The sequence below is a fragment of the Lissotriton helveticus genome, chromosome 11 (genome assembly GCF_964261635.1).
Source record: "Lissotriton helveticus chromosome 11, aLisHel1.1, whole genome shotgun sequence".
Taxonomy (NCBI): domain Eukaryota; kingdom Metazoa; phylum Chordata; class Amphibia; order Caudata; family Salamandridae; genus Lissotriton; species Lissotriton helveticus.
Window position 1 is genome coordinate 445,294,722 of NC_136072.1, and position 25,444 is coordinate 445,320,165.

Sequence of the window (25,444 nt, forward strand, 5' to 3'; positions counted from 1 at the left end):
TTTTGATGATTTAGAAGCAGTACCATTTCTTTTCATCACCTAACTTTGCCTTGCATGAATTTTAACAACCATGGTTTGCTGAGAAGTGGATTTTACAAAACACAAAGTTTTATATTTTGCTGACACATTTGTAAGTCTCTCCCAAAATCAATTTTCGATAAAATAGTAACATTTGTAACATTTGCTTGTTCCGCCACATCCTTTCCTGCTCATGAAGTGTATTATTACAGCAAGAGGCAATATCTCTGCCTTTAAAAATGTACATGGCTGCTTCTCATACCACCAACTGCCATTTCTCCCCATTTGGCATCATGCTACTCCTTTGACAGCATTTCTGACATGAGCATGATGTGATTTGAATTACTGACCCTTTTACGATTACCTCACGCTTTTGCTGTACATGCACACAGCTTCTTGTAACTCATCTGGTTAGGTTGGTGCTATGTAGCTGTCTATCAGCTAGATTCATCAAAGTCCCGTTTTGCGAGTCTGTAATAGCGATTCATAAGGAATCGCTATTAAGGACTTGCAAAATGGGATTCATGTAGGAATTGCAAATAAAATTGCGATTCCTACATCTTCCTTATTTGCGATTAGCAAATTGCTAATCGCAAATAGGGAATAACTCCCCATTCATTCCTATGGGCCAAAGGCCCATAGGAATGAATGGGGAGTTATTCCTTATTTGCGATTAGCAATTTGCTAATCGCAAATAAGGATGCGATTTAAAGGGTGCCAGGGGTGTCCAAAGGACACCCTGTAGCACCCCTGAAATGAAAATGTACACATGTGTTGCGCACACACATGTCCAAAGGACATGTGTGTGTGTGTAACATGCAACTTAGAAAAATGCACTGAAGTGCATTTTTCTAAGTATTTCGCTATTTACCATGAAGTTACAATTCGTGGTGAATAGCGGCCAGTAATAGCGAATTCGCAAAAAATAAACGGTTAATGAATTGCTTTTAAGGAATCTCAAATAGAGATTCCTTAAATGCAAATCCTCGCAAATATGCGATTTCGCTATAATACCTTGACCAAGACACTTCTAGTCAAAGTTAAATATAATTGCTGGCTTCTAGGGCTCGAGGTACGTTCACTTGTAATGCTGCTAGAAGCAGATTGCAGGTAGTATCTCCGCAATGGTAGGGGTTAGCAGAGCGGGGCCAAGCTTTTGGCATTATGAGGGATAGCCCAAGGCCTTGCGACCAGCTTTGTAGTAGTAGTAGTAGTAGATAGTTGATTTTCCATAAATGTTCCTACAGGGCCCAAGGCCGGGGTTCCGGAATGAATACGGTGGACAAAGGATCTGGTATCTCTGGGCTGACATGAGCTATTGCATCTGTAAGGATCAATCAATAAACTGGTTACTGAATTTGGAGATACCTAGAACAGGAAATGGTGGTTGTTGGCTACAATGGTTTTGGAGGAAATGTATATTGCTAGAGGCAAGTGCAAACTTAGTTGGAGAGAGCGGAGAGTGGAAAAAGTCCTCGCAGGGGTGATGGAATGAGAGTTGATGTGTGGAGGCATGTAGAAACACGTATAAAAGGTTTTTTTTCCACAACGCGCCCAGGTCAGAGAGGAACTGAACTAAAATTGAACAAAAAGAGAGCTCTAAAACCTATACAATGCTTCTGTCCTAGCCGAAGCAATGAGCCTTTCACCATATTGTCTCTTTTATATCCTCAAATGATATTTGCTACTAAAAATGAAAGTGGACCAATTAGAAACCTACCAAGTGCTTCGTCTCCGACCTTTGCACTTACAGGGTACACGTCTCGCTGAATTATGAGCCTCAACTTGAGTAAGGCTCAACCATACATGCTTATCTGCCTTTGGGAGTGGTTGAGCACATGAGTGAAGCTTGGGGAGGGAATCCCTGCTCAAAATTTTGACCTCCTTTGTCTTAGTAGGAGTAGGCGGAATCTGTGCCTTTTAAAGATTGTGTAGTTTCCACTCCTGTTACCTGCTTTGATTGCACCACCAGTTCTTTTCTTGCTCACAAGGTGTATTTCTAGAGCAGCAGGCAGACTCCATGCCTTAACAAAAGGTGCATGACCACAGCTCTTATCATCAATTGATGCTATGTAACTGCCTTTGTACTTTAGTCCCACTGCCCCTCCAATGGACTACATGTGTACAAAGGCCATCCAGATAAATCCCAAGTAAATCATAGCACTAGCAAATTACATTTATGTATTTTCCTATCTCTCACCTCCACCGCACTGCTAAACACTGTGCCACAAGACAAAAAGAGTACCTCCCAGGCATTCACACCAAAACGCTTCCCTCACAGGATCACAACAAATACTACATGTGCTCCTCTATTGTATAGCATGCTACTCATTAGAAGATGCACTTTTGTGCCCTACAATGCTATGGATGAGCTATGTAAGTACTAAACTGCAATACAGTACAATACCTAGAAGAGTCCGCAACCAGCAAAATAGAAACACTGCAGTCTAGGACTTTGTGAGAGTTGAAACAGACTTTGGGACATGCTGTGAAGTCCGGTATTATTGCTCGCTCTGGAAATGTGCTCAAGTGAACTAATTTTGCGTGGCCCAGTCCTGAAACAATGTCCATGGTCCCAGGCTATAGTGCCACCATAAAAGCCAGAAAGGCTGCACCAAAATGTACTCTTTCTGTATGGTCACCACAATTCTTTTTCTTTTTACCTTTTTGCCGAAACCTTTTTTTGCTGGCTATAGACCTCTGTGCACCTTACCCCTGCTAATCAGTTGTAAATAATGTGTGCTCCTCCTTACAACATGACAAAATCAGTATACTCTTGAATGTCATATCTAACTTATCTGTATGTCCTTAGTGTATAGTACAATTGCGCTGCTTCCCTTAGGAGTAACGTCTCCTCGATGCACTCTGTAGGAATTTTTTTCTGCGTTTTTCAATAAAAGTCAGTATCTTTGATTAGAAAATTCTTGTCTTTATTTCTTATCCTTTCTATGGTACCAAAATTAAACTTAACGTAACGGGAACTTGTGACAGCAACAATCTAGTTTATATGTTGAAATGCCCGTGCGGGCTGGTATATGTGGGCAAGACTGCCAGGAAGATAATAACTCGAATAGTGGAGCACAAAAGCAACATTAGATTAAAAACATCAAAATCTACAGTGGCTACTCATTTCAGCATGTTGAACCACAATCCAAGCCAGTTACGATTTTGTATTTTGGAAATGGTACCTGTTTTACCCGGACGCGACAATTCCCAATACCTATTAGGATGAGAATTATTCTGTATACATCGTCTATCATCGGTACAGCCAAAAGGATTAAATGAAAGTTTGGAATTCAGTTGTTATCTTTAATCATTGTATTGTATGCCAGGGTTGTCACCACTGATTACACAGTTCATTTTTAACTATTTGCGCATTTTTCGCAGTTGTATTTTTCTGTCACCTTCATTCACCAAATTGAATTAACCAATGGTATCATTTATTTTGCACACATTTATTTTCTATAAATTTTTCTTCAGTCAACTATTTGGTGAATACCATCCTTGGTATCAACCAGTTTTTATGTTAGGCACATTCACATACACTCGATGTAAAACTTGATAAAGTTTGAAACAAAGTATGTTTTGGCGTTTCACTCGTCAGCACCGAACCACGCGATAATTATCCACCTATCCACGTTCGATTTACACGCCACAGAGTCACATGACTCTAACCCCCCCAATCAGAATAGGCTGTCCTTAAAACATCAGCATATGAAAGATGGCGCCGCACACACAGCGATTTCAATTCCAACACGTCGTGAGTACCGGAGACTAAGAACTCTCAAACTATTCCTCTGGTAAGCGTACGAGCCACCGTCATGCTCTGATAATCTTTGAGCGAGGCAGTTAATAGTGTTTAACTAACGTCACGTAACTGCCGTGTTGACTTAAACATATTTTTAGTTATGCATGCCCGCATGATCGTTGAATCACCGTTCATATTCTTGGGGCACTCCCATAACCAGCGGCCTACCCCGAATACACTAGCATTGTGTTTTCCTCGGTGCATGCACTCGTCCGTTTATCGGAGTCACAGATTTTATTATTCGGGCACGCACACTTGGTTTCAACGCCCTAATCACCATTTTAGATCCACTGCCACAAGTACGCCCGTTTCTTGTGCCTATAACATGTTCACTTGACACCACTTGATTTGAGCATCATAAGTAAACCTATGTGACTGTTTTTCAAAAATGATTTGCTTAAAACGTGCTATACTTGGTTGCTTTCAGATATTAAGTCCCCTGATGAAGGGCAGGTGCTCGAAATGCATTGGGCAGATATGAAGAGAATGTTTAACATATTATAAAGACAATAATATGAAGCATGGATATTACTTATAAGAAATAGAGACAAGAATTTTCTAATCAAAGATACTGACTTTTATTGGAAAATGCAGAAAAAATTCCTACCGAGTGCATCGAGGATACGTTACTCCTAAGGGAAGCAGCGCAATTGTACATTTACATACCCTCAGCCCAGGAGGGTTCACCTCGATGGCACCACCGACCTTATAAATTAACTTTGATTTCACCATTCAGCTAAACTCGAGTGCGATTTCCACACTCCGTCTACTGGATCTTAAACACTTAGTGTATAGTAGCCACAGTTTACCCAGAACCTGTAAGTTAATTTTTTTCCATGGGCTGCACCCATGGGCTGCTCCCCTCATTTGGCTACCCATAGCAGTGACAATGTAAACATGACAGCAGGCCTGCCGCAAGTAGCCTAGCTGTGCAGATCTAAAACTGCAAATAAGACCAGTCAAAATAACCCTTTTGACTGCCCTAAAACTCTCCTTTGAAAAATGTATAAGTCACCCATAATTAAGTCTTACTGACCATCAGGGCAGGGTGCATTTTATTTAGAAGGCTTCCATGTGAAGGTTTATTGTTAAACATTTCCATACATTGAAAAGAACCTGAAAGCGGCTTTCACTATCTCAGGGTTAGCTGTTTCATGGGAAAGCACGGAAATACAATATTAAGTTAAATAAGTGTTATCTCTGTCTCAGAAACAGCTAGAGAAATATTTCAAGGGCCCTTTGTAATAATTAAACCAAATCCAATTTAATAGCAAAGCCTAATTGTGTCTATTACAGACAAGGTACATCAGAAAAGTTACCTTTTTACCTTCCTAAAGCCTTTAGAGGCCTTCCTGTAAGTACTGACATCTAGCAGCTTGATGGCTCCCCTGTGGTGAGGTGTGAACAAGGTCTGAAGGGCCTATAGGGCAATCAGGCGGTGCCTGATGGGCTGGTCTGACAGGGCAGTGTGCAGGATGTTTTTTTTAGTTTTTCTGTTTGCGGGCCTGTTTTATGGTCTGCAGAGACTGTTTTCACTATTAATTTCCCGGTTATTAAATCAAACATTGTCCGCAGCTATCTAAGTTCCTTGCTGGCTTCCATGCCTTTCAAAACACTTATACAGTGTGTCTTTACAAGTTCACAACTGCTCCAATTTGGAAACAAGGGCCACTTTTTTATCTTTCTAATTCACTAAAGGGGGCACTTTTATTTTGGTGCCCGGGCCTATTTTCTGTCCCAGTCCGACACTGGGTGTAAACTACTCCCACGACAGGGAAAATGGGCTTTGGGTGTGGGATTTCTTTGATAGGATAGCCTAGGGGCTGTACCCAGCCCCTTTGTGCACTTCAAAGGGGGCCTCCCCTGTCATAGGCAAATGTAACTCACATCTGGGTTTTCTTTTGTCCTGCCAGCCAGTCAAGACTCAATCACCGTGGGACCCTCTTTAACATTATAGTGGCATTGCTTGTTTGACAGATCTGCTGCGTGTACATATAACATCTGGGGCACACTTCAGAGGAGAGGAGCAGAATGCCAAAGCACTTAGTGTGTAACCACTGTCTGGTTGCTGCAAGCTCAGTTTTGATTTTACTAGACTTCTGTCTCTGAGATTACTGTGGGTACAAAAACTCCCTAAAACTGGATTTGTGTGTTGAATGTGGGAGGAGACTGGGATTACCATGGTTCACCCCCCATGAACATGTCCAGTCACAACTTTAATATGGCTGAAGACTACGGTCATCTTGAAAATACCCAAAGTGACCATTATCATATTGGTTAGGGTGTCCCCTGTGATCATTCCCAATCTCTAGCTACTATCAGGCATAGAGGTGGCCCCTCCAGACACCCACTGCAGACCACTTCTCACACTGAGGAAGATCAGAAGAGGACTAAACCTGCTGTCTGCAATCTGTAAAGAGCCCTGGCTGACTGGAGCTGCTTTTGTCTTGTACCCTGGACACAGAAATGGACTCCAAGGGTCATAATGTCATAAATTTCACCTCCTGGACCACAGAAAGCTACAAGAGGCCTTTTATTGCAAATGCCCAGCTGACCACTGGCAACTGGATCTGGATTGGACTCTCCTGTTGGCCTCTGCCTGGCACCTTGTGGGTCTCCAAGTGCCTCCATGAGGTCCAGGGGGGCTTTAGAAGTGTACACCTGTGGTGAACTAGGACTCAAAGGACTAAAGTCAGAAGGTAATATTTTTGACCAGGATGAACCGTATTAGTGTATTCAACCTGAGTTCCGTTGCAGTCAGTATCATTGTGCCTAGGTCCTATTCTACCGCAACCATTGACTATCATTGGGCTTCTTGGTGCTATTTATACTTAAAACTTTGAATATTTGTGTCTATGGTTCCCCTTATAATATTTTTTTCATTTGGCGTCACTTTTATTTTTTACTAAATTGTACTCGATTTTTTAATTAATTTTGGGATTTTTATTGTTTTGTATTTCAAAGGTATTCCTGTCTGTTTTAATCTATATATATAAAAACAAATGTATGTCTGTCTGTCTGTTTGTCCTTTATGCATTACTACACCATTCATTCGATCGCCATGAAACTTTGGGAAGTTGTTGAGTACACTCCCGCCAAGGTTTCTGGCATATGCATTACTACACAATTCATCCGATCGCCATGAAACTTTGGGAAGTTGTTGAGTACATTCCCTCGAAGGTTTCTGACATACATTTTTTTAAATATTGCCCCCCCCAGGGCCCTCATAATCTTTCGAATACTGAATTTTTCCATTTACGGAATACCAGGCGAACCGACAACGTATAAGTCCATTGATGCTGTGATGAATCAAGACAAAGTTGTCAATTACCCAACGGAATTCTTGAATCCACTGGATTTGCCAGGTATGCCACCGCACATTTTAACATTGAAAATTGGCGTGCCGCTCATTCTTCTCCGAAACATCAATCCACCACGACTTTGCAATGGTACAAGACTTTCGGTGAAAAAGATGATGAACAATGTCATCGAAGCTACAATTTTGAATGGGAAAATCAAGGGGGAAGATGTACTGTTGCCACGTATTCCAATGATCCCAACAGATATGCCTTTTGAATTCAAACGTTTACAGTTTCCAGTGCGAGTCGCTTTTGCAATGACCATCAACAAAGCACAAAGACAATCGCTGCAGTGTGTGGACTAGATTTGGAGGATCTGTGCTTCTCACATGGACAACTGTATGTGGCCAGCTCACGCGTCTGAAAACCTTCTGATTTATTCGTGTACGCACCAGACGGAAAAACTAAAAATATTGTGTATCCACAAGCACTCAAATAAATAAATAGAATTAAAACAACACTTTGAAATGTTTTCCATATTAAAATGAATACGTTTCAATAAAAATGACACAATGTAAATTGAATGTTATCATAATTAGTTTCCTTGAATTTCCTTTCTTATGAGATCGCAGCAATGCGCGACGGGTAAGCTAGTACTACATAAATACTTTGCACATGCTTCTAAGTTAAGTCTGCCTGCTCTATGTCAAAGCCACCAGGGGTTGAGCTCGAGTTAATTTTGTGATTTTGAGGGATCATCCGGACTAGGACTGTGGTTATCACCTGAGGTGATACTTACACCCCTCAACTAATACCCCAGTTTTTTAAAACCACTATCATAGACACACAGTCAGCATGCAACTAAATTCAGGCCTGCCCAACCGGTCTCTACGAACACTCTTCATGCAGTAAGTCCCTTAGTGAGTAATTTAGGTGTGTTCTTGCCCTCTGATGATGACAGATTATTTTCGGGGCAGAATTTCTCTCTCCGTCCTAGTCAGCTGCAAAGTAAGATAGGGTTTGTTTTATGAAGAAGAGACCTTTATTATGACTTTGGGACAGTTTGCTTTAACCCATTTGAAGCGAAATTAGGTACGGAGCATCAACTATTTTAGCGATATTTCTTCAGATTCGTTTTATCCTTGTTTAATCAAACTGTTATAGCTTCTCGATAAAAAATGTGAAGCATTTTTTGTGGGAGGCTTGGCCAGTGTGAGGCAAGATGGATACATTATGTGCATCCAACTGGTGACCAAAAAGGCCACTGTTCCACATTTTCACCTGGTGAAAATATGAAATCTAAAAATGGGAGACAGCATGAGATAGAAAAGCTTACAGCTCAGCGAAGAGTCATGACGCCACAACAAATGGCTTCCTTCCAAAGGTGGGATGTTCAAAGTAGAGCGACAACAGAATAGAGAGGATTCGTACTCCCAACACATCACTGAGGCTAGCAATGGGGATAGGCAGAGACATGTTTGAGAATCAGAAAGCCTCAGTGTTTTTTTTAACCCACCGGGGATGTAAGGACAGAAACACAGTTAATTTGATACTTACACACACACACACACACACACAGACACACACCCCACCATTAGTATCACCACACTTAACTCAACTGGGCATGAGGGAGCATGGCAACTAGGAGCAGTGCTCCCAACTGAAACAAGTTAGCAGATTTGGAAATGTCATGCGACAGACAGACTCCTGGCATTAGACCACACCACTCCTGGTCAAGGGCATGGTGAAATATTCAGCCAACAAGTAATGACCTGGGATGCATAAATACACACACCTGAGAAACAGATTATAAAAGCTAAAATAACCATGAGGCCGTAAACAAAAGGTTACTCAAAAGACGTTGTCCATACCTTATCCATACCTCAGGACTCTTACAGTATATTCATGCCTCAATACAGCAGGGTTGGAAAAATCTAGGGAAAGAACATGAGCTGGCCAGATCACCTCATAAAGAGAACAGACACTGAAAGGGTTCAGGTCATCTTCCGCCTCATCGCAAACAGCCTGGATTAGGAATGCTGATCACTGAGACAGGCCCCCTTGTTCTGCAAATTAGACAAGTTTTGGGTACCCCTCTACAGGGGTGCCTGGAGTATCTACACTAAATTAAAGCACGTGCCCTGAATAAATAAGTAAGTAGTCAACTATGAGGCATTGCTGGCCAAGTGGACGAATGAACCCAGTGTAGTGGATTATATATTCCCCCTGCTGCAGTCTGCCCATATCCCTATACACATGCTAGTGCCATGTTGGGTTTCTTCCTGCAGCAACAGGAAACATGATAGCAACTGAACACAAAATTACACAACAACCCACTAAAACACAAAGTACAACAGATCAAAACAACAGACAGACATTACTAAACTGTGGCATGACATTACAACACTGCAATGCAACACAAACACAAGAACACAATACACCAAAACAACTCAACAATCCACCTGAATGCCCACAAGACAACCTGGATACAACTCAATAACACAATATGTTTTTATTATTGTATTCAAGCATTTTTTGATGTATTGTTATTTTATATTGGTATATTGAATTGTGTTTTTCTGTGGCATGTTGTGCCACACGAACAAAAATGATGATGACGGCAAATGGTTTAATAAGCTATTAAGGCTATTAAAGACAAGTGTGCAGTAAGTGAATATTGAATAGCCACAGAACGAGACGATTGAATCAAACGAAGTAAACGGTAGAGTGATAAATTGCCATTTTATCGATAAGTTGGAAAATACTCAAAATATTTGAATATAATGTTCTCTAGCTATGTGAAAGAGGATACTGGGTGACTGTATGCTTACACCTGATGAATATACACTTACCTCATTTCCACTCAGCTTCACAATCTCATCTTTTGCCTCTACTGCTCGATCCCGATTTCTGCAAACCATATGGATTGTACCCCCTATGAGAGACAATAAAAATACTTTAAGACTAAAGAAATGGTAGACTGTAAATATTTTAAATAGAAGTGTAGTACTTGTGAGGTTTTTTGTGGCAAAAGCCTTAAATAAGAAAATCAATTTTACCAAGAATCGGGCAGACTGAATTACAGTAAAACTAATTGTTATATTTTCAAGAGTAGCACATGTTTCAACGCACACGTTTACAATGGATGCCATTACAACGGGGTCATTACACCGACTGCGTTGTTACTATGCATACCATTACAACGCAAGTCATTACAACGACGTGCAGAATGCGGGGGGGGGGCGCTGGAGTTTGGAATAGTATAATTTACTATTCCAACTTCTGTCTGTGCAACAGTAGGGAAGGTGTTGGATTTAAAATCCAACACCTTCGGACCCCTCCAACAAGTCGTTGTAACAACATGTGTTCTAATGGTATGCGATGTAACAACGCAGTCATTGTAATGACCCTGTTGTAATGGCATGCATTGTATTGCACACGTTGTAAATTATGTTTACCAATGAGTATATGGGGGTTGGCCCTTCATCTTTTACTAAGGGGCTTTGAGGAAAAGGCAACTCCTTTATTATAGAGAGGACGCCCTTTAGAAAGTAGTGCCAAGCAGAATAGGAAAAAAAAAACAAAGGGACCAAAAACCTCCATGGTGCTAGGTCCCAATTGTAGTACAGTTCATGCATGCACAGGTGATGTTCTGGAGCTCGGTAAGACCAGGACTGGAGCAGAGCTGGAATTGGCGAGAAGAATCCAATGGCAGGGGCAAGCCAGACGTATTGCAATGGACTGGCAATGATCAAAAGCTCTTTATATACTGGTAGAATGTAAAGTGCGATGTGGTATAACAGGAACCAATTGATAGAAAGTAGATGGTCACCCTGAAATGGTGTCGATGGTTGAGGGCTTAAAATGTATCTGTGTTTAGTGACCATTTACCACTTGCAGCCGAATATGTTGAAATCCGTACCAAGAACAATGTTAGTGTATTGCTGTTCCAGCATTTTGGTCTAACTGTTCACTGATGTCGCAGTGCCACTGTACCCAGCACTGGCGCCTCCCAGTCACGTGTGCCAATGTTACAGTGTCCTCACAGTCAGCTTCTACTAGTTCTGGTGTTCATGCTTGCTGTTCTCCAGTGTTGAGGTCTGCCTGTGTCTCTCAGTATTCGCATGTCCCATTCCATACATTTCATTGTGTTTGTGAGTTATTTTCTAGCTCAATGACTCTTTGTCTCCCTGCTCCTTAAGTTCCTCACAGTGCCCAGTTTTGATGGCTCACTTTTCACAGTGACAGTGTCTGGCAGCTTGCTTCAGGAGTCATAATGCCTGGCTTCAGAATACCCCTTTGGAACATGACTGTATTTCCACCCAGATGTCTTTGCTCCCCACTCCAGAATTGGTGCCAACCAATCTCTGTTGCATGTACCTCCATGTCTCAGTACTACCCAAAGTGTCTCTTGGTTCCCAATGTAAGCCTGTCCAAATCTCCAGTGTCTCTATGTTCCCAATGTCACAGTGTCTCCAAGTATGGGGGTATCCCATTTTATAATGGCACTGCCTTGCATTCTCCAATGTCAGCGCCTTCATGTGACTGGTGTCAGTGAGTTCATGTTCCCTGTGCCTTCTTGTCTCTTGCATTTATGATTACCTCACTACAGCTTCAGTAACATTCCCCAGTGCCACCATCTCCCCAGCCTCAGGGTCCACAGTGTCAACATTGTACCCTCACAAGAGACAATCCTTCATTGTAGCCAGTGCCTTCCTTGTTCTAGTCTCTGTGTTTACCTTCATATGGTTTTAGTTTCCTGACCCAGTATACATGTCTCTCCTTCTCTACGTTATGGTTTTCCCATACATGGTGTGTTTTCCTGATCCAATATTAATTTGTCCCCATCAATTACTGCCCATGTCACACATTGCACCTTGTTAGTCCTTCCCAGTCCCTTTTGTTACTGTTTTACTGGGCCAGACGGTCAATGTTTCTCACTCCCAAGTATCAATGTTGGGGTGCAGGTGTGAGCTAAGATACCAAATGATGCAAGTGGCCGTGGGTAGTATCTGCCACTGGTGCAGGTCTGGTGGGTCTAAGGTGACACTATGTGGTATGGTGATAGTGGGTGAGAGATACTAATGATGAGGCGTGTGGTATATAAACTAGTGGATGAAAGATGTCATGGCTGTGTGGCTACAAGGAGGCAGGAGAGAGAAGAAAATGCAGGGTTAAGTAGGGACTGCCTCTTTGTTCTTTACCAATATATTGCTCTTAACAAAACAAGCATTCATTAGAGATCTCACCGGCTAAATGGTGAAACGAGAACCTTGAATTTAGATCCACTGAGGTCAGAGTTTTGGCTTTTTTCAATTAAAATATCCAACAAGACCAAGTCATTTCATAAGACCTTTAGACAAAACTATAAGCATTGATATCGCATACTTATCTGTGCTATTGGAAATGGACTCCCCTTGGGTACAGTATATGCAGAACACTACTGTTTTCATTTGTTTTACCCACTCATGTATATTTGCTCTGCTACGTAAGCACATTCTTTTAACCCATGGGTCGGTCAACAATGAAGGAATTATGCAACAAAAATAGTCCGTTAAAACATACATAGCAATGATAAGACTCCTTGAAAAGAGATGATTGCTTAATTGTTGTCACAATCATATATGCTTGTATACATTGACTATACGTTTGTTTTGAAGTGTAATCCTACAAATAGGAGATCATGTTGTTTCTCAATTCAATTTAGTGTACTTCAGATACTTATATCACAGACTTTGTACTAGTGTAAATACATTCATATGAAACTTTGGGAAACACTATTTCCTTGCTTATGCTCTAAACAAGACTCCGTTGGAAAAAGGTACACCCGTTCCACTTTCTACAGTTTAGGGCCAAACTAACCAACAGATTTGTGTACGCGCTTAAATGGTATTCTCAGAGGCAGATAAATAGGATCTCCTGCATTCAAACCATTTTTGACAATTTTCTCTTCTTATTTCCAGGTGGCCTCAACAAATCTGCCCCTCCCCCTATGGAGGGGGTATAGCCCTCTCACTGGACTTAGTAGTGCTGATACTTCTAACTGAACAGCTGGGAGCACTGCTGGTACTTCTAAATGAATCAGCTGGGTTTAGCTCGATGTAGCTTTCCTGTAGAATCAGCAGCGCTTCTTTATTACAACTATATACTGTACTTGCCCTCAAGGTGCCTGCAGACCACCATTCCTATTCAAACATAGTTGTAAGTACAATTCCTAGCAAGAAGCACAATCGCCACGTATAGCAAGGCCATAAGTGCTGACCGGATGAATGCAATCCCAGTGAATCATAAAAAATCAATGGCCTACATCAAACAGTGCATAACATTGCATGAGAAATATGTGAATCCTCTATCTGAAGACAGAATGCACTACTATGAAGATGCCCAGATTTACAAGAGATGCTTTAGTGAACGGCAAGGGTAAATTCTGGTCCATATATTTGTATTAATCGAAAGATTCCCTGACATTGGGACATCTTTTTTAGAGTACTGATCTTTACTTTACAAAATAATGCATTCTGCGCCAATTAGCCTTCGATCATTTCAACTGAGCTGGCTGGATTAACTAATCTGAAAGTAATGACTTGTAAAAGGAACAACCAAAATAATGCGCCCTGGTTATATAGATTCATCATGTACCTCTATGTGCGTTGTATAGATCACAAACATAATACTATATATTAAGGAATTAAAATGAAAAATGAGATCACCTATACTGATCCCCTGCCACAGGAAATTTTAATAAATGTTTGATAAACACGGTCTGGTTCTTGGGAAGAACTCTGATTTTACTAGAAAGTAGTTTGAACTGTTTAAACACAAACTCTAAATTCTCACATTAAATCAGGGCCACTTGGTTGCATGGGCTTCAGTTGCCCTATAAACACAGGATCTCTTTAAGACATTGATACTTATTATGTGCAGGGTGTGTTACACTAAGACCTCTTTACAACAACACAAAACAGATTAGACTCATTATATTATGCCATGAAGCCTTAAGATTTTGTTTTTAAAAGAACGTCAAAAAATTGAAAACCAAAATATGGATTCGTTTAAATATGTATAGGAACAGAATGATTTTTCTTTACCTTTTTTGGCTATCTCTATAGCAGCTGCTTTGCCGATCCCACTGTTGGCTCCTGTGATCATAAAGGATTTTCCAGACACATTTACTTCAAGATCCTTGCTCGTGAAAGAGGCTGAAGCTTCATCATATCCTCCCCTATGCATGAAAATAAAATCCGATTCAATAATTTACTTTTGTTCTTACACTGGGTGGCATTTATTGACTTTTGTTAAGAAAGACAAAGTAAATGCCCTATAGAAGGTCAGTAGAAAACAATAATTTTATGAAACTCACGGAGGCTAATTTTAGGCAGCACTTGCTTTATTTCCCTTACGCCAGAGCAATGCAACAAGGAAAAAGTTCTCAAAAGGATAATTTCAGGAACACAAATAAAACATTGGAACCCTCAACCATCTTACCTTTGTTATACAATAGTCATCAAATACTGAGGGTACTCCCAAGGTGGGTTGACATTTTTACCACTATACTTTGAAAAATCAGCATTTTCTGCTGAGGGATGGGGGTTGAACTTTATGCATGTTCAAAGCCAGGCATTTACATCCACCATTGCACTCTCAATGGATTGGTAGTAGATTTTCTTGAAATACAAGTTATTTGACCAATCAGCCAAATTCAGCATATCCTGAATTCCTCTCCACATCAGGAGCACACTGGAGTGTCATTGCTCCTTGACCAGAATGGCTGCAAAACTTTGAATAGAATCAACACCCGTTTGACACACCACAAACATATCGCTTAATGACACCCTTAGCCTTTGCATGTGGACACTCCAAAAGTCCCTTAAACTTGAGTAACAATAGCAGCTAACAACATGGGCGCTGCACAATGAACTTATTGATCGCTTGAGCCCTTACCAACACATATATAAAATTATGCCGACTAGGGAAAGGCATAATGACTCACACCTTCCCAGTCCTAAACAAAATAATACACATCCATTGCCTTTGAATTCAAACGCCAATGGAAAAGCATGAAAGTTGAGCATTTTGTCTGATGGCAAATATATGCAATTCTAATGGACCTTGTGTCCCTTGAATCTTCATAAACACTAAGTATTCAAGTCCAATTGCTAAATTCCATGAGATTTCAGGAATCGCAACCTACAAACGTATTCCTCATTCCTAGTGTACTGTATTTGAAGAGTTATAACTTTCCCAAACAGAAGTGCCTAACGAGTTTCACTATAGCTGCCAAGCCCTTCAAAAGTGTGCCCACCAGCCAATTGACAAACCTTACTGCTGGCACATTTTCCAATTCCAACACAACACATCATCTTTGGTCAAACCCTTCGCTACAAACGAACCCTGCAGAAACTCCAAAGAATGTATGTTCAAACCCTTAACTGTCTCTGATCCTATTCCGGCCATGGTCACATCTCCACACCTTGATCCTTAGTCTTATAGATTGACATTGGAAGCTATTGCCATACCTGGGGTATCTCCAAGTACTGCAAACCCATTCTAGGCCTTCACATTTCTATCCCCTACTAAAGCTGCAGATGATTCTTAAGCTCCGAAATTACTGAGATCGTAAAATAAGCTGCTTTCAAATCCTGATTTATTAACCAAGCTGTTTTCCTCAACACATAAACTGAAGATAAAAAAAGTAATCCATCAGCAAATGGCAGTAGACCACTCAATCGCACACATTTCTTAATGTATTTCTTAATGTATTCTTAATGGATTACAGGAAGTGCCTTTTTTCTCCACTGGAGTTTACTCCTGAGCCTCTACTATTGCACCGTTTGCAACCAACCTTGAAACCTCTAACAGATAAAATATGAACTAATGGGCACCTTTCATCCAATTACGCTTGTTCATCTGAGAAACACCATTACAGTTTCCACAGGTTAACTAGCTTCCCTTAATGCAGTGACCCATGCTAATCCTAAATCAGACTGTAATATTAGTGCCTGCTTGGTATCCTCAAACAGCTCAGTGCCCCGAGGCACCAAACAATTAAGATATACAAAGATCTAATCATTTTGAATCATGAAAGAACTTTGGGCCAATAACACTTAGAAAAATCTTCTAGATAAGTCGGTTTTTATTTTCCAATGTTTCTTTGAAAACCAGTACCAGAGAAAAGTATTAACTTTTCCCACAAGCAAATATCAGACATTTTTATACACTAATCTTCATAAAGAAAAGAACACTTTAACATCTTAACAAATCGAAATTAACTGTCACAGAAAGACAGCTCAAGTCCCATTCCTGTACCTCTGGAGCAGGCAGGTCGCATGGCTAAAACATCACCTCAGAAATTAGGCTATAACTAACCAAATCGGATGATTGGACGATGTGGGTAAGCACATGATCAAAATGGCTAACCCTACTAATATCTTTTAAAGAGACATCTGCCCTAATTTTTTTTAAGTGTTTTTATTAAGAACATAAATAGGGCATCTGACAGACAATTGATTCATATATCAAAAATGAAGGTAATGTAATGCATATGACTACATCAGTACAGTTCGTAGAATGGAGTATTCTACGAACTGTACTGATGTAGTCATATGCATTACATTACCTTCATTTTTGATATATGAATCAATTGTCTGTCAGATGCCCTATTTATGTTCTTAATAAAAACACTTCAAAAAAATTTGTGTTAAAAATCACAGTGTTAAAAATTCAGCAGTACCGCAGTACATTCTCCTAGCCCCTCCCCCTCCCCCCTCTAACAATCAGGATTACTACCTTCAATTGGCCTCGGTGGATCACACAAGTGTCCCCTGTATTCGTTCCAGGCACCCCAGATCCTATCCCATTTTCGGGGGCAACCCCGGTGCGGATATACCACTCTCTCTGCCATCATGGCCGCATCCAAATCCGTGCACCAATCTTTCAATATGGGAACCTCTTGAGCGCCCCAGTATTTGGCGATATTGCGTTTGGCAAACATGATGCCTAGCGTCACCCAGTCCTGAGCAGGGTGGGTAAGGTCGTTAGGGTCCCAAATATTTAATAAACAGCACCGGGGATCGGGCAACACAGATGCATTCACTACCTGCGACATCGTTCTCATAACCTTTGCCCAGTATGTAGCGATTCGAGGGCTATGCCATATGGTATGGAAGAATGTACCCTCCTCCCCACATGACAAAGTATTTTTAACTGTATCAAGCGTAGCCTAGAGGGTACGGCCACATCTCTCGGGGGGGGGGGGGATTGTTCTGTCTGCCAGTCCACCTCGTCGAATTCCCCCAAGTCGTCAGACCAATTTTGCCTTAATTTCAGGGTGGGATCTGGTAAATTGTTAACTAGCTTGCGGTTTGTATAAGAGGTCGCTTTTTTTTTGCATATGTTCCGTAAGCAGCCTGTCTTCAAGCGGGGTTGATTCTGGCAGGTCAGTATTGGGTGGGATAACTGACCGTAGAGCATGGCGGACCTGCAAATATCTAAATTTTTCAGTTGGGGCTAAGTCATACTGGGTTTGTAGCTGGTCAAAAGGTATAATTGTACCCCTCTTCCATAGGTCGCCTACCGTGGAGATTCCTATCAGGTCCCATCTTTTAAACCCTTTACTGTTGCGAAGTTTGCCTAGTCTGCGTGTGGCCCATAGCGGAGTAATTTGGGTAATCGTGTCTTTGCATTTGAGACGGGTCTGTGCAGTGTACCATATGCCCACCGTGTGTGCCGTTGGGCCCAAGAGGGATGCTGTGCCCTTTTTGTCATACAATACAGAAAGAGTTCCCTCCTCCCCAATCTCGTATCCGTCAGCTTAAAATGCCGGTTCCGTGTGTGATGTGTGCAGCCATTGGTTTATTATTCTCAAATGGGCAGCCCAATAGTACAGCTGTATGTCTGGGAGGGCGACACCTCCGTCATACCAGCTCCTAATCAACTTGCCACGCGAAATTCGTGCCGTCTTGGTACCCCAGAGTAGACCCGAAACCAGGGTATCAATTTGTTTAAAATACTTCACCGGAACAGGGAACGGGGTGTCATCATCTTGTAGAGGGCCGCCTTACCCAGCAACGTCAAAGGCAATGTATGCCGGTGCTTGACGTCGAATCGGAATCACTCAAGGGGAGAGTCTAGATTTTTAAGGAGAAAGAGACTAGAGTTAGGCGTTATCCACATCCCCAAGTATTTAAAGGATTCCTCAGTAACCCTTAGGGGGCAGTCCGCTGGAAGTTGTGGGGGTGGGCCTTTGAGGACAAATAAGATAGACTTGGCCCAGTTAATAGTATAGCCCGACACCCGTCCGAAAATCTCACAAATATTTAAGAGCGCCATGATAGACCGCTTTGGGGACGTCAGGTATAAAAGGATATCATCCGCATATAGATAAATGCGGTCCTCCCACGATGCGGTCCAATGCAGCCCCCTGATCATGTGATCCTATCAGATCCAAGCCGCCAACGGCTCCAAAGCCAAAGCAAATAGCAAGGGTGACAATGGGCAGCCCTGGCGCGTGCCCCGTCCCAGTTGAAAATCACTGGAGATATGACCATTTGCCACCACATGGGCCAGGGGGCTTGAATATAATAGCTTCATCCAGGCACAGAACTTGGGGCTAAAGCCCAGATGTTCGAGAACTGCAAATAAATAAGTCCATTCCACCATATTGAATACCATTCGGGCATCTATAGAAAGGATGACTGCTGGTTCTTGAAGACAGGGCATGCGTGCCACAACCGCATGGGCTCTCCGCAGGTTAAGAGCAGTGCTCCTGTCGGGCATGAACCCGGATTGAACGTTTCGAGGTGTGGGGTTAACCACACAGCTATCATTTTAGCGAATATTTTCGCCTTAGCATTTAGCAGAGATATTGGTCGGTAAGAGGAGCAGTCATCTGGGGGCTTTCTCGGTTTAGGCACCGTAATTATAGTAGCCCTACGTTGGTCATGGGGCAGGACACCAGCCTCCAAACTATGCCGAAACATGGACAGAAGATACGGGGCAACTGAATCAGACATGCGCTTATATAGCTCAATGGGGATGCCATTGGGCCCTCCGGCCTTTCCGGATTGCAAAGAGTGGATGGCGGCTGTAACCTCGTCAACCGTGAAGTCAGCCTCCAAAGTCAGTGCTGCTTCCTCAGTAAGAGTCGGCATTTGAATGTCTTGTATGTACGTACGAGCTACTTCCACTGTCATAGGGGAATTAGAGGTGTATACTTGCTCAAAGTAGTCAGCCAAGGTGCACACTATGTCTTCAGGTGCGGTGACTATAGTGCCAGTGGGAGTGTGGAGTTGCCCTATTGTCCTCTGCTGTCTATCCCATCCTCGTATATGGTTTGCCGAGTGGCTAGAAGCCGCAATTTAACTTGCTCAATATGATATTCCTTAAGGGCGCTTTGTTTGAGACGCAGGCTTTGCGCCGTGTCTGGAGATGGACATCGCTTGTGTTGTTCCTGAAGCTCTGCTAGGTCAGCCTCTAAGGTATCTAATTCTTTCCTCGCCTCAAGCATATAGCCCGTTAGAGAAGCAATAGCTTGACCCCGAACCACTGTCTTGTATGCCTCCCATAGAATACCCGGGGACTGTACAGAGTGTTCATTGTCCTGAAAGTAGTGCTTCGTAGCCCTCACTATGTCTTTACGAATCTTGGGGACTTGTAAATAACCCAGTGGAATAGGGAAAATACGCTTCCTCATCTTGACGTGCAATGTATAGGTCAGGTGCACTGGTGAGTGATCTGATATGCCTCGAGGGCGTATCTCTACATCGGTTACATGGGGAGGCTCTCTGCAGAAAGGAGAAAATAATCAATACGGGAGAGACTATTTTGCACCCCTGATTGATAAGTGTATTGTAGGTCTGTAGGGTGTCTGTGTCTCTAGGTGTCAGTGAGGCCCAAGGCGTCAAGAAAACCAATCATGGAGGAACCACCCGCTCCTGTGGGCCTACTAGGGTAGCGATCCCTGGAACCATCAGCCACTGCATTAAAATCGTCCCCTATAAGAAGTTCTCCTTCAGGCAGGTCTAGCAAAAAGGCGCTAAGCGCCGGGAAGCCCACAGACTGAAGAGCGGGGGGTATATAGACTGACACTATATTAAATCTTTTCCCTTCCCACTGACAGGAGACGGCTGCAAACCGCCCTTGAGTATCTGACCAGGTGCGATGTATGATCAATGGAAATTGTTTTCGGACTAAAATTCCTACTCCTCTTGAGCCCGATCTGAACTCAGAGTGTACTAGCATTTTGAACCCCCAGCGATCCATAGCTTTACAGGCCGAGCTCACCAGATGCGTTTCTTGCAACATTACCACCGCTGGCGCGCAGCGCTTTAAATATTGCAGTACTAGACCTCTCTTAATGTTATCCCCTAAACCTCGCATGTTCCAGGTAAGTAGTGTTAAAGGGGGCACTACGGCCACAGCGGGAACCTCAGTACCAATGTCCGAACATGCTGACATCCTCTCTCCTGCCATAGACAATACATCGTTGTGGATTGCTGCCGAGGTGGCACCGCCACACAGCAGCATCATGTACATTTGTCCTCAGATTTTGCCCTCTCTTTAGAACTGAAAAAACTTGAAGATTATGCAAAGAACTCCCTCCCCCCCCTTCCTTCCTGCTCGACGGTACTAAAACTGCCCGCCACCCCAACAAAGCAGAGTGCTCATTACCCATTCCCATTCCTGAATGGTGAAGGCGAGAGAAGATAGCTCCAGTCCTCCAGAGAGCCCTTGTGCTACATCAATGTCTATGACTCCTCAACACCCCAGCCGAATGGTGGATGAAAACAAAAGACTGCAGCCGTCAATCATGCAAGCGTCTATAAAGCATAGCCAGTGCAGATCATCCCTCAGGGTATAGCCACCCCCCCCCCATATCAAACAATGACCCAGAATAAACATCCAAAACTCAGTGCATCTATACACTCCCGGGCCAACCCAGTCACATAATCCGGTGCAGTCTCGTGAGGTCACACCGCAGTTCGGTTTCGCGGCCTCCGTGTTGGCCTGCCATCCTCAAAGTCCAGGCTGCATGTGACTCATATACCTACTCGACCCATCACGCCTCATCAATCGCCTCGGTGCTGTTCTCTGTGTTCATTGTGGCCCTGTAGCCCCACCTTTTGCCATCCGTCTAACCAATCCTGGGCCTCGCCAGGTGTAAGGAAGAACCACACCTTTCCTTCATCTTCCACTTTCAATTTGGCAGGGAACAGCATAGAGTACTTTATCTCCCTCTCACGGAGGGCCTTCTTAACTTCCAGGAATCTCCTGCATTGTAGTCGGGGAAAATTGTGATGTGGGCATTCTCAATGCCAATTGGTGGTGTCTTTCTGGCCACCTGTAGGATGGCATCGCGGTCACGGAAAATTAAAAATTCTTGCCAGGATCAGACGTGGGGGGACCCCGGGCTTGGGTCTACCACCTGGGACCCAGTGAGCCCGCTCCACGGAGAAGAAATTGGACAACCCACAAGGCTGAAGATGATTCGTCACCAGGTCTTCTACAAATAGGTCAAGGGCCGGTTCCCCCATTTTCTCTGGCACACCAACTAGGCGTATGTTGTTCCTTCTTGAACGTCCCTCCTGGTCCTTGAGACGGGCCTTTAAAAGTTTATTGTCCTCTTCTAATTAGTGTACTTGTCATTTGAGAGTGGAAGTGTCTGAGACCAGGGTCTCCATAGTGGTCTCAACATTCGTAATCTTGGAGGACAGTTTATTGAAATCTGCCCGGATGAGAGCTAGGTCGACTGCAAGTGTCCCAATCCTGGTGTCCACTTTGTTTAATGTCGCCATAATGTCCTTCAGGGTGACGTCTTGCCCCGCTCTGCCTGGTTTCACCACAGGTGAAGAGCCCTCTTTATCTTGCGTCACACCCTGCAACTTGGTGAAGGCAAATTTATCGAGCCATCCCTGGGCAGCCTCCCTCGAGTTCCGGCCACTCATGGCAGTAGTAGGATAATGAAACGTTCTATGGGCAGAGTCTCGGGGCGATGGGCCTTCAAGATAGGTAGCGGGTCCCACATATACTGCTGGCACTATCAATCTGGGGGGGGCACTCGCTCATCAAAAGCAGCCCCGACACTTTCCTGGTCTCGCGCCAGTCCAATGTTACACCCGCGTCGAGGATCGAGGAGGGCACTCCGCGCTCCAGACAATCAACAGGGCGGCAGCCGATGAGATAAAATGGCGGCCGGGAATTACCAAATCTTCCCTCGTATCAGCTCCGCTAAGCCCCCAGTGTCAGCGCTTCACCCGTCTCATGCGCAGTTCTTTATTTCTCCCCAGCGACCTCCGCAGGGGAAGGCGTATGGCCAGCAGCACACCTCGACCAGCAATGGCGGCGGGGAAGTCTCACCTCTTCAGCCTCGGTTCGCCGGCCATCTGCTAGGTAGCTGTGTCAGTCCTCTTCCCGGCCGTCAACCACTCTTTCGCCACTTCTCCTCTCCGCCCCTCAAAGGACACTGGGGGGGGGGGGGCGGAGTCTTCATTGCTACCGCCCGTCTGGCTTAAGAGATTCCGGCGCGAGGGCCCCTTTCTCGGGTGCGGCCGGCACTGTGGGTCCCGGTCTCGAAAGGCAAGTAGGCCTCAGCCTTTCCACAGCGTCCACTGCCGCAGGCGAGGTCGCAGGACTCTGCAACAAGCACCGGACGATGCCGGACAGTCTCCGCCGCAATCCCACACACTTTGGGGTGAGGGGTGGTACGGATAAGTGGCCGGATTAATCGGGCTCTGAGTTGGGCGCTCAGAGCCTCTCTAGGCTGCGGCCATGTTCTTAGGCCGCTAGCCACTCCCTCCACATCTGCCCTAATTTAACGATTTCGTTGAGTTATTACCACCATACGCCTAAGAAGACAGGTAGATCACACACAGTATGATTTTTATATTATATATTAAAGTCTCTGAATCGTCTAATGTAATAAAGCAGTGTATGCACTGCAACTATCCTCAAGCTGACACTAGTCATATGTCTACTAGGTGTATTCAACTGAGAATATTTTGGAACACCATCATCGAACAATTAAGTGTAACTGTGAACACACCAATTAAACCAGGTGCCGCTACTATACTTTTAGGGACTAATGTATATAACCTGGCTTTACATGCTTTCTTGATTGCTTGAGTCCTAATAGCAAAAATGTGGAAAGACGAAAGATTGGTGGCAAGAAATTCATGAATCTAACAATATGGAACAAGTTGCCGGTAAAAGAAGCTGTTACTTCACTTCCAGATGGACATTATTTGCTTCATATCTGCAAAATTAGAGTATGCCATACTTTCTTTCTTTTTTATTGGTCTTAGTATTTTAAGTTAATATTTTCCTTTTTGGCCCTTAAAAAATGCTTTAGAAAATGAGGCCTGTAAAAACTCAAGTTCAGGTTTGAAAGGTGACTACAGACACTGTCTTAGAAGATGCTAATCGCAACTTTGATTTTAAAAAACATGTTCAGTATGACAGCCTACTAGCCGCGGAGTCACTCTGGTGGTCCTGGGTTCAAGGTGCACGTCCAGTCCTTCTTACTCAGTCCGTAGGACAGCAGAGGAGTCCTTTCTTGCAGCAGAGAAGTCCTTCTGAGTTTTGCACAGGTCTAGAAGTGATATGAAGAGTGGGTCCGAGAGGCCCCTTTTTATACCTGGCACCCAATTTGAAGTGTTAAACGCTTTTGGAGTTTTCCCTTCAGAGGGGTCAGAAATGTTCTGCCACCCTGCCCTGGTCCTAGTCTGTGTGGGAACACAATAGGCTAGTCTGAAGTCAGTCAGTCAGAAATAACTTCATTTCGCCAACACAACATTGGCATAAAAAGTATTCTACAAACACATGTACTAGGGAGAACCTGCCTGGAACCGAGAGCTCAGGTTTGGTGGCAGGCACAGAGTTGTGATGAAGAATAGGGGGCCTGTGTTGTGAATAGCAGGGTGTGCTATGCACATTGCTTTGAATAAGTGATTCATCTAGCCGAAGGAAGCCACTGCAGAGACTTTAGGAGCAGGTGAAATGTGACAACTAATATTAACCCCTCCCATGCTGGTGACGGAACCGCTCCGTCACCAGCCTCAGTCTCGCTGTGCTGGTGACGGAGCGGTTCCATCACGGCACGCTTGCACAGCACTGATTTTGCGCCTGCGCTGGACATTCCATTGAGGCGGCGGGGCCGTGATGGAACCGCTCGGTCACAAGCACAGCGCGCCCGAGGCTCATGACGGAGCGGTTCCGTCACGAGCATGGTAGCGCCGCGCGGCCCCCCTCCCCCCTAGCACTGCGGCGGAATTGCCGCCGCAGCGAAGGGGTTAATATTACATCTTTTTTTTTTAGCAGCTGCGTTCCGAATTCTAATTTCCAAGTCACCTTGAGAGGGGCTCCAAAGCTTATACCATTGAACAAGTGATTTTTTTAAATATATTAATTAGATGGGACGAATCAGATTCAGCAAGCATTTTCACTCGCTGATCAGAATAATTATACAGGCCAATCCCCAGATTCAACTGTAGAAATTCTGGCATAAAGGGTTCCGTGGAGGGGTGGGGGGCACTTCTGGGATTACTGAAAAATCAATGTAAGATTCACTTGTAAGAAACAAAAGTAACAAAGTAAAAAAGTAAGTTGTAAGTGCCTTCCCGCGGTTGTAAAGAAAAATCTATTCCTTAATGTGTTATAGTTGAGTTTGGGAGAAAAAAACATTCAGCTCATTAAATCCACAAAATGTTGGTACGTCATCAAATATACCAACATTATGTGAATTTAATGAGCTGATTTCATGTTGCAATGTTTGTATGATATGAAAAACTACATTTAATATAATGCAGCGGCAAGGCATGGGCTGCAATGGTTTAAAGGTAAAAACAAATGTAGAACCACCAGCCATGATCAAAACTGAATAGCCAAAATGCATTCGCTTGGTATCCATGTGAACAGTGAAAAAAGACTGTTATAAAACGACTTTGAAGTGCCGCTTTTCCTTGTTAAAACAAGCATTTGCAATGCAATAGGTCTCACATTTACACGAGTTTAAGCTATTGGCACTGTAAATGACGATGCCTTTTACTTAGGTTTTAAAAACGAAAACAAAAATAAAAGGCATTGTTATTTGCAATGTCAATAGCTCAAACTTGCGTAAATGCGAGACCTATTGCATTGCAAATGCTTGCTATAAACAGGGAAAAACCAAAGGTGGTGATGGACGGAGCGTTGACAATACAAACACTCACCCCCAGTCAACTGATCTGGGTTTAATCCATCACCGTTCTTTAGCTCACTCCGCCACCCCAGTTCAGACATGGCCATATGCAAATCAGTCTGACCCTGTGCCTCATGGGAACAGTCC

General features: G+C 43.4%; 1 protein-coding gene across 1 annotated transcript in view; it reads right to left on the reverse strand.

The window, feature by feature from the left end:
- Positions 1–25,444, reverse strand: part of LOC144792860 (dehydrogenase/reductase SDR family member 12-like) — a 290,090-nt gene that overhangs the window by 245,406 nt on the left and 19,240 nt on the right. Inside the window, exons 2-3 of the mRNA XM_078668054.1 lie at positions 14,214–14,347; positions 9,978–10,060 (exon numbers count right to left, since the gene is read on the reverse strand). Coding sequence (XP_078524180.1) covers positions 9,978–10,060; positions 14,214–14,347 — 217 coding nt within the window. The remainder of the gene's footprint in view (positions 1–9,977; positions 10,061–14,213; positions 14,348–25,444) is intronic.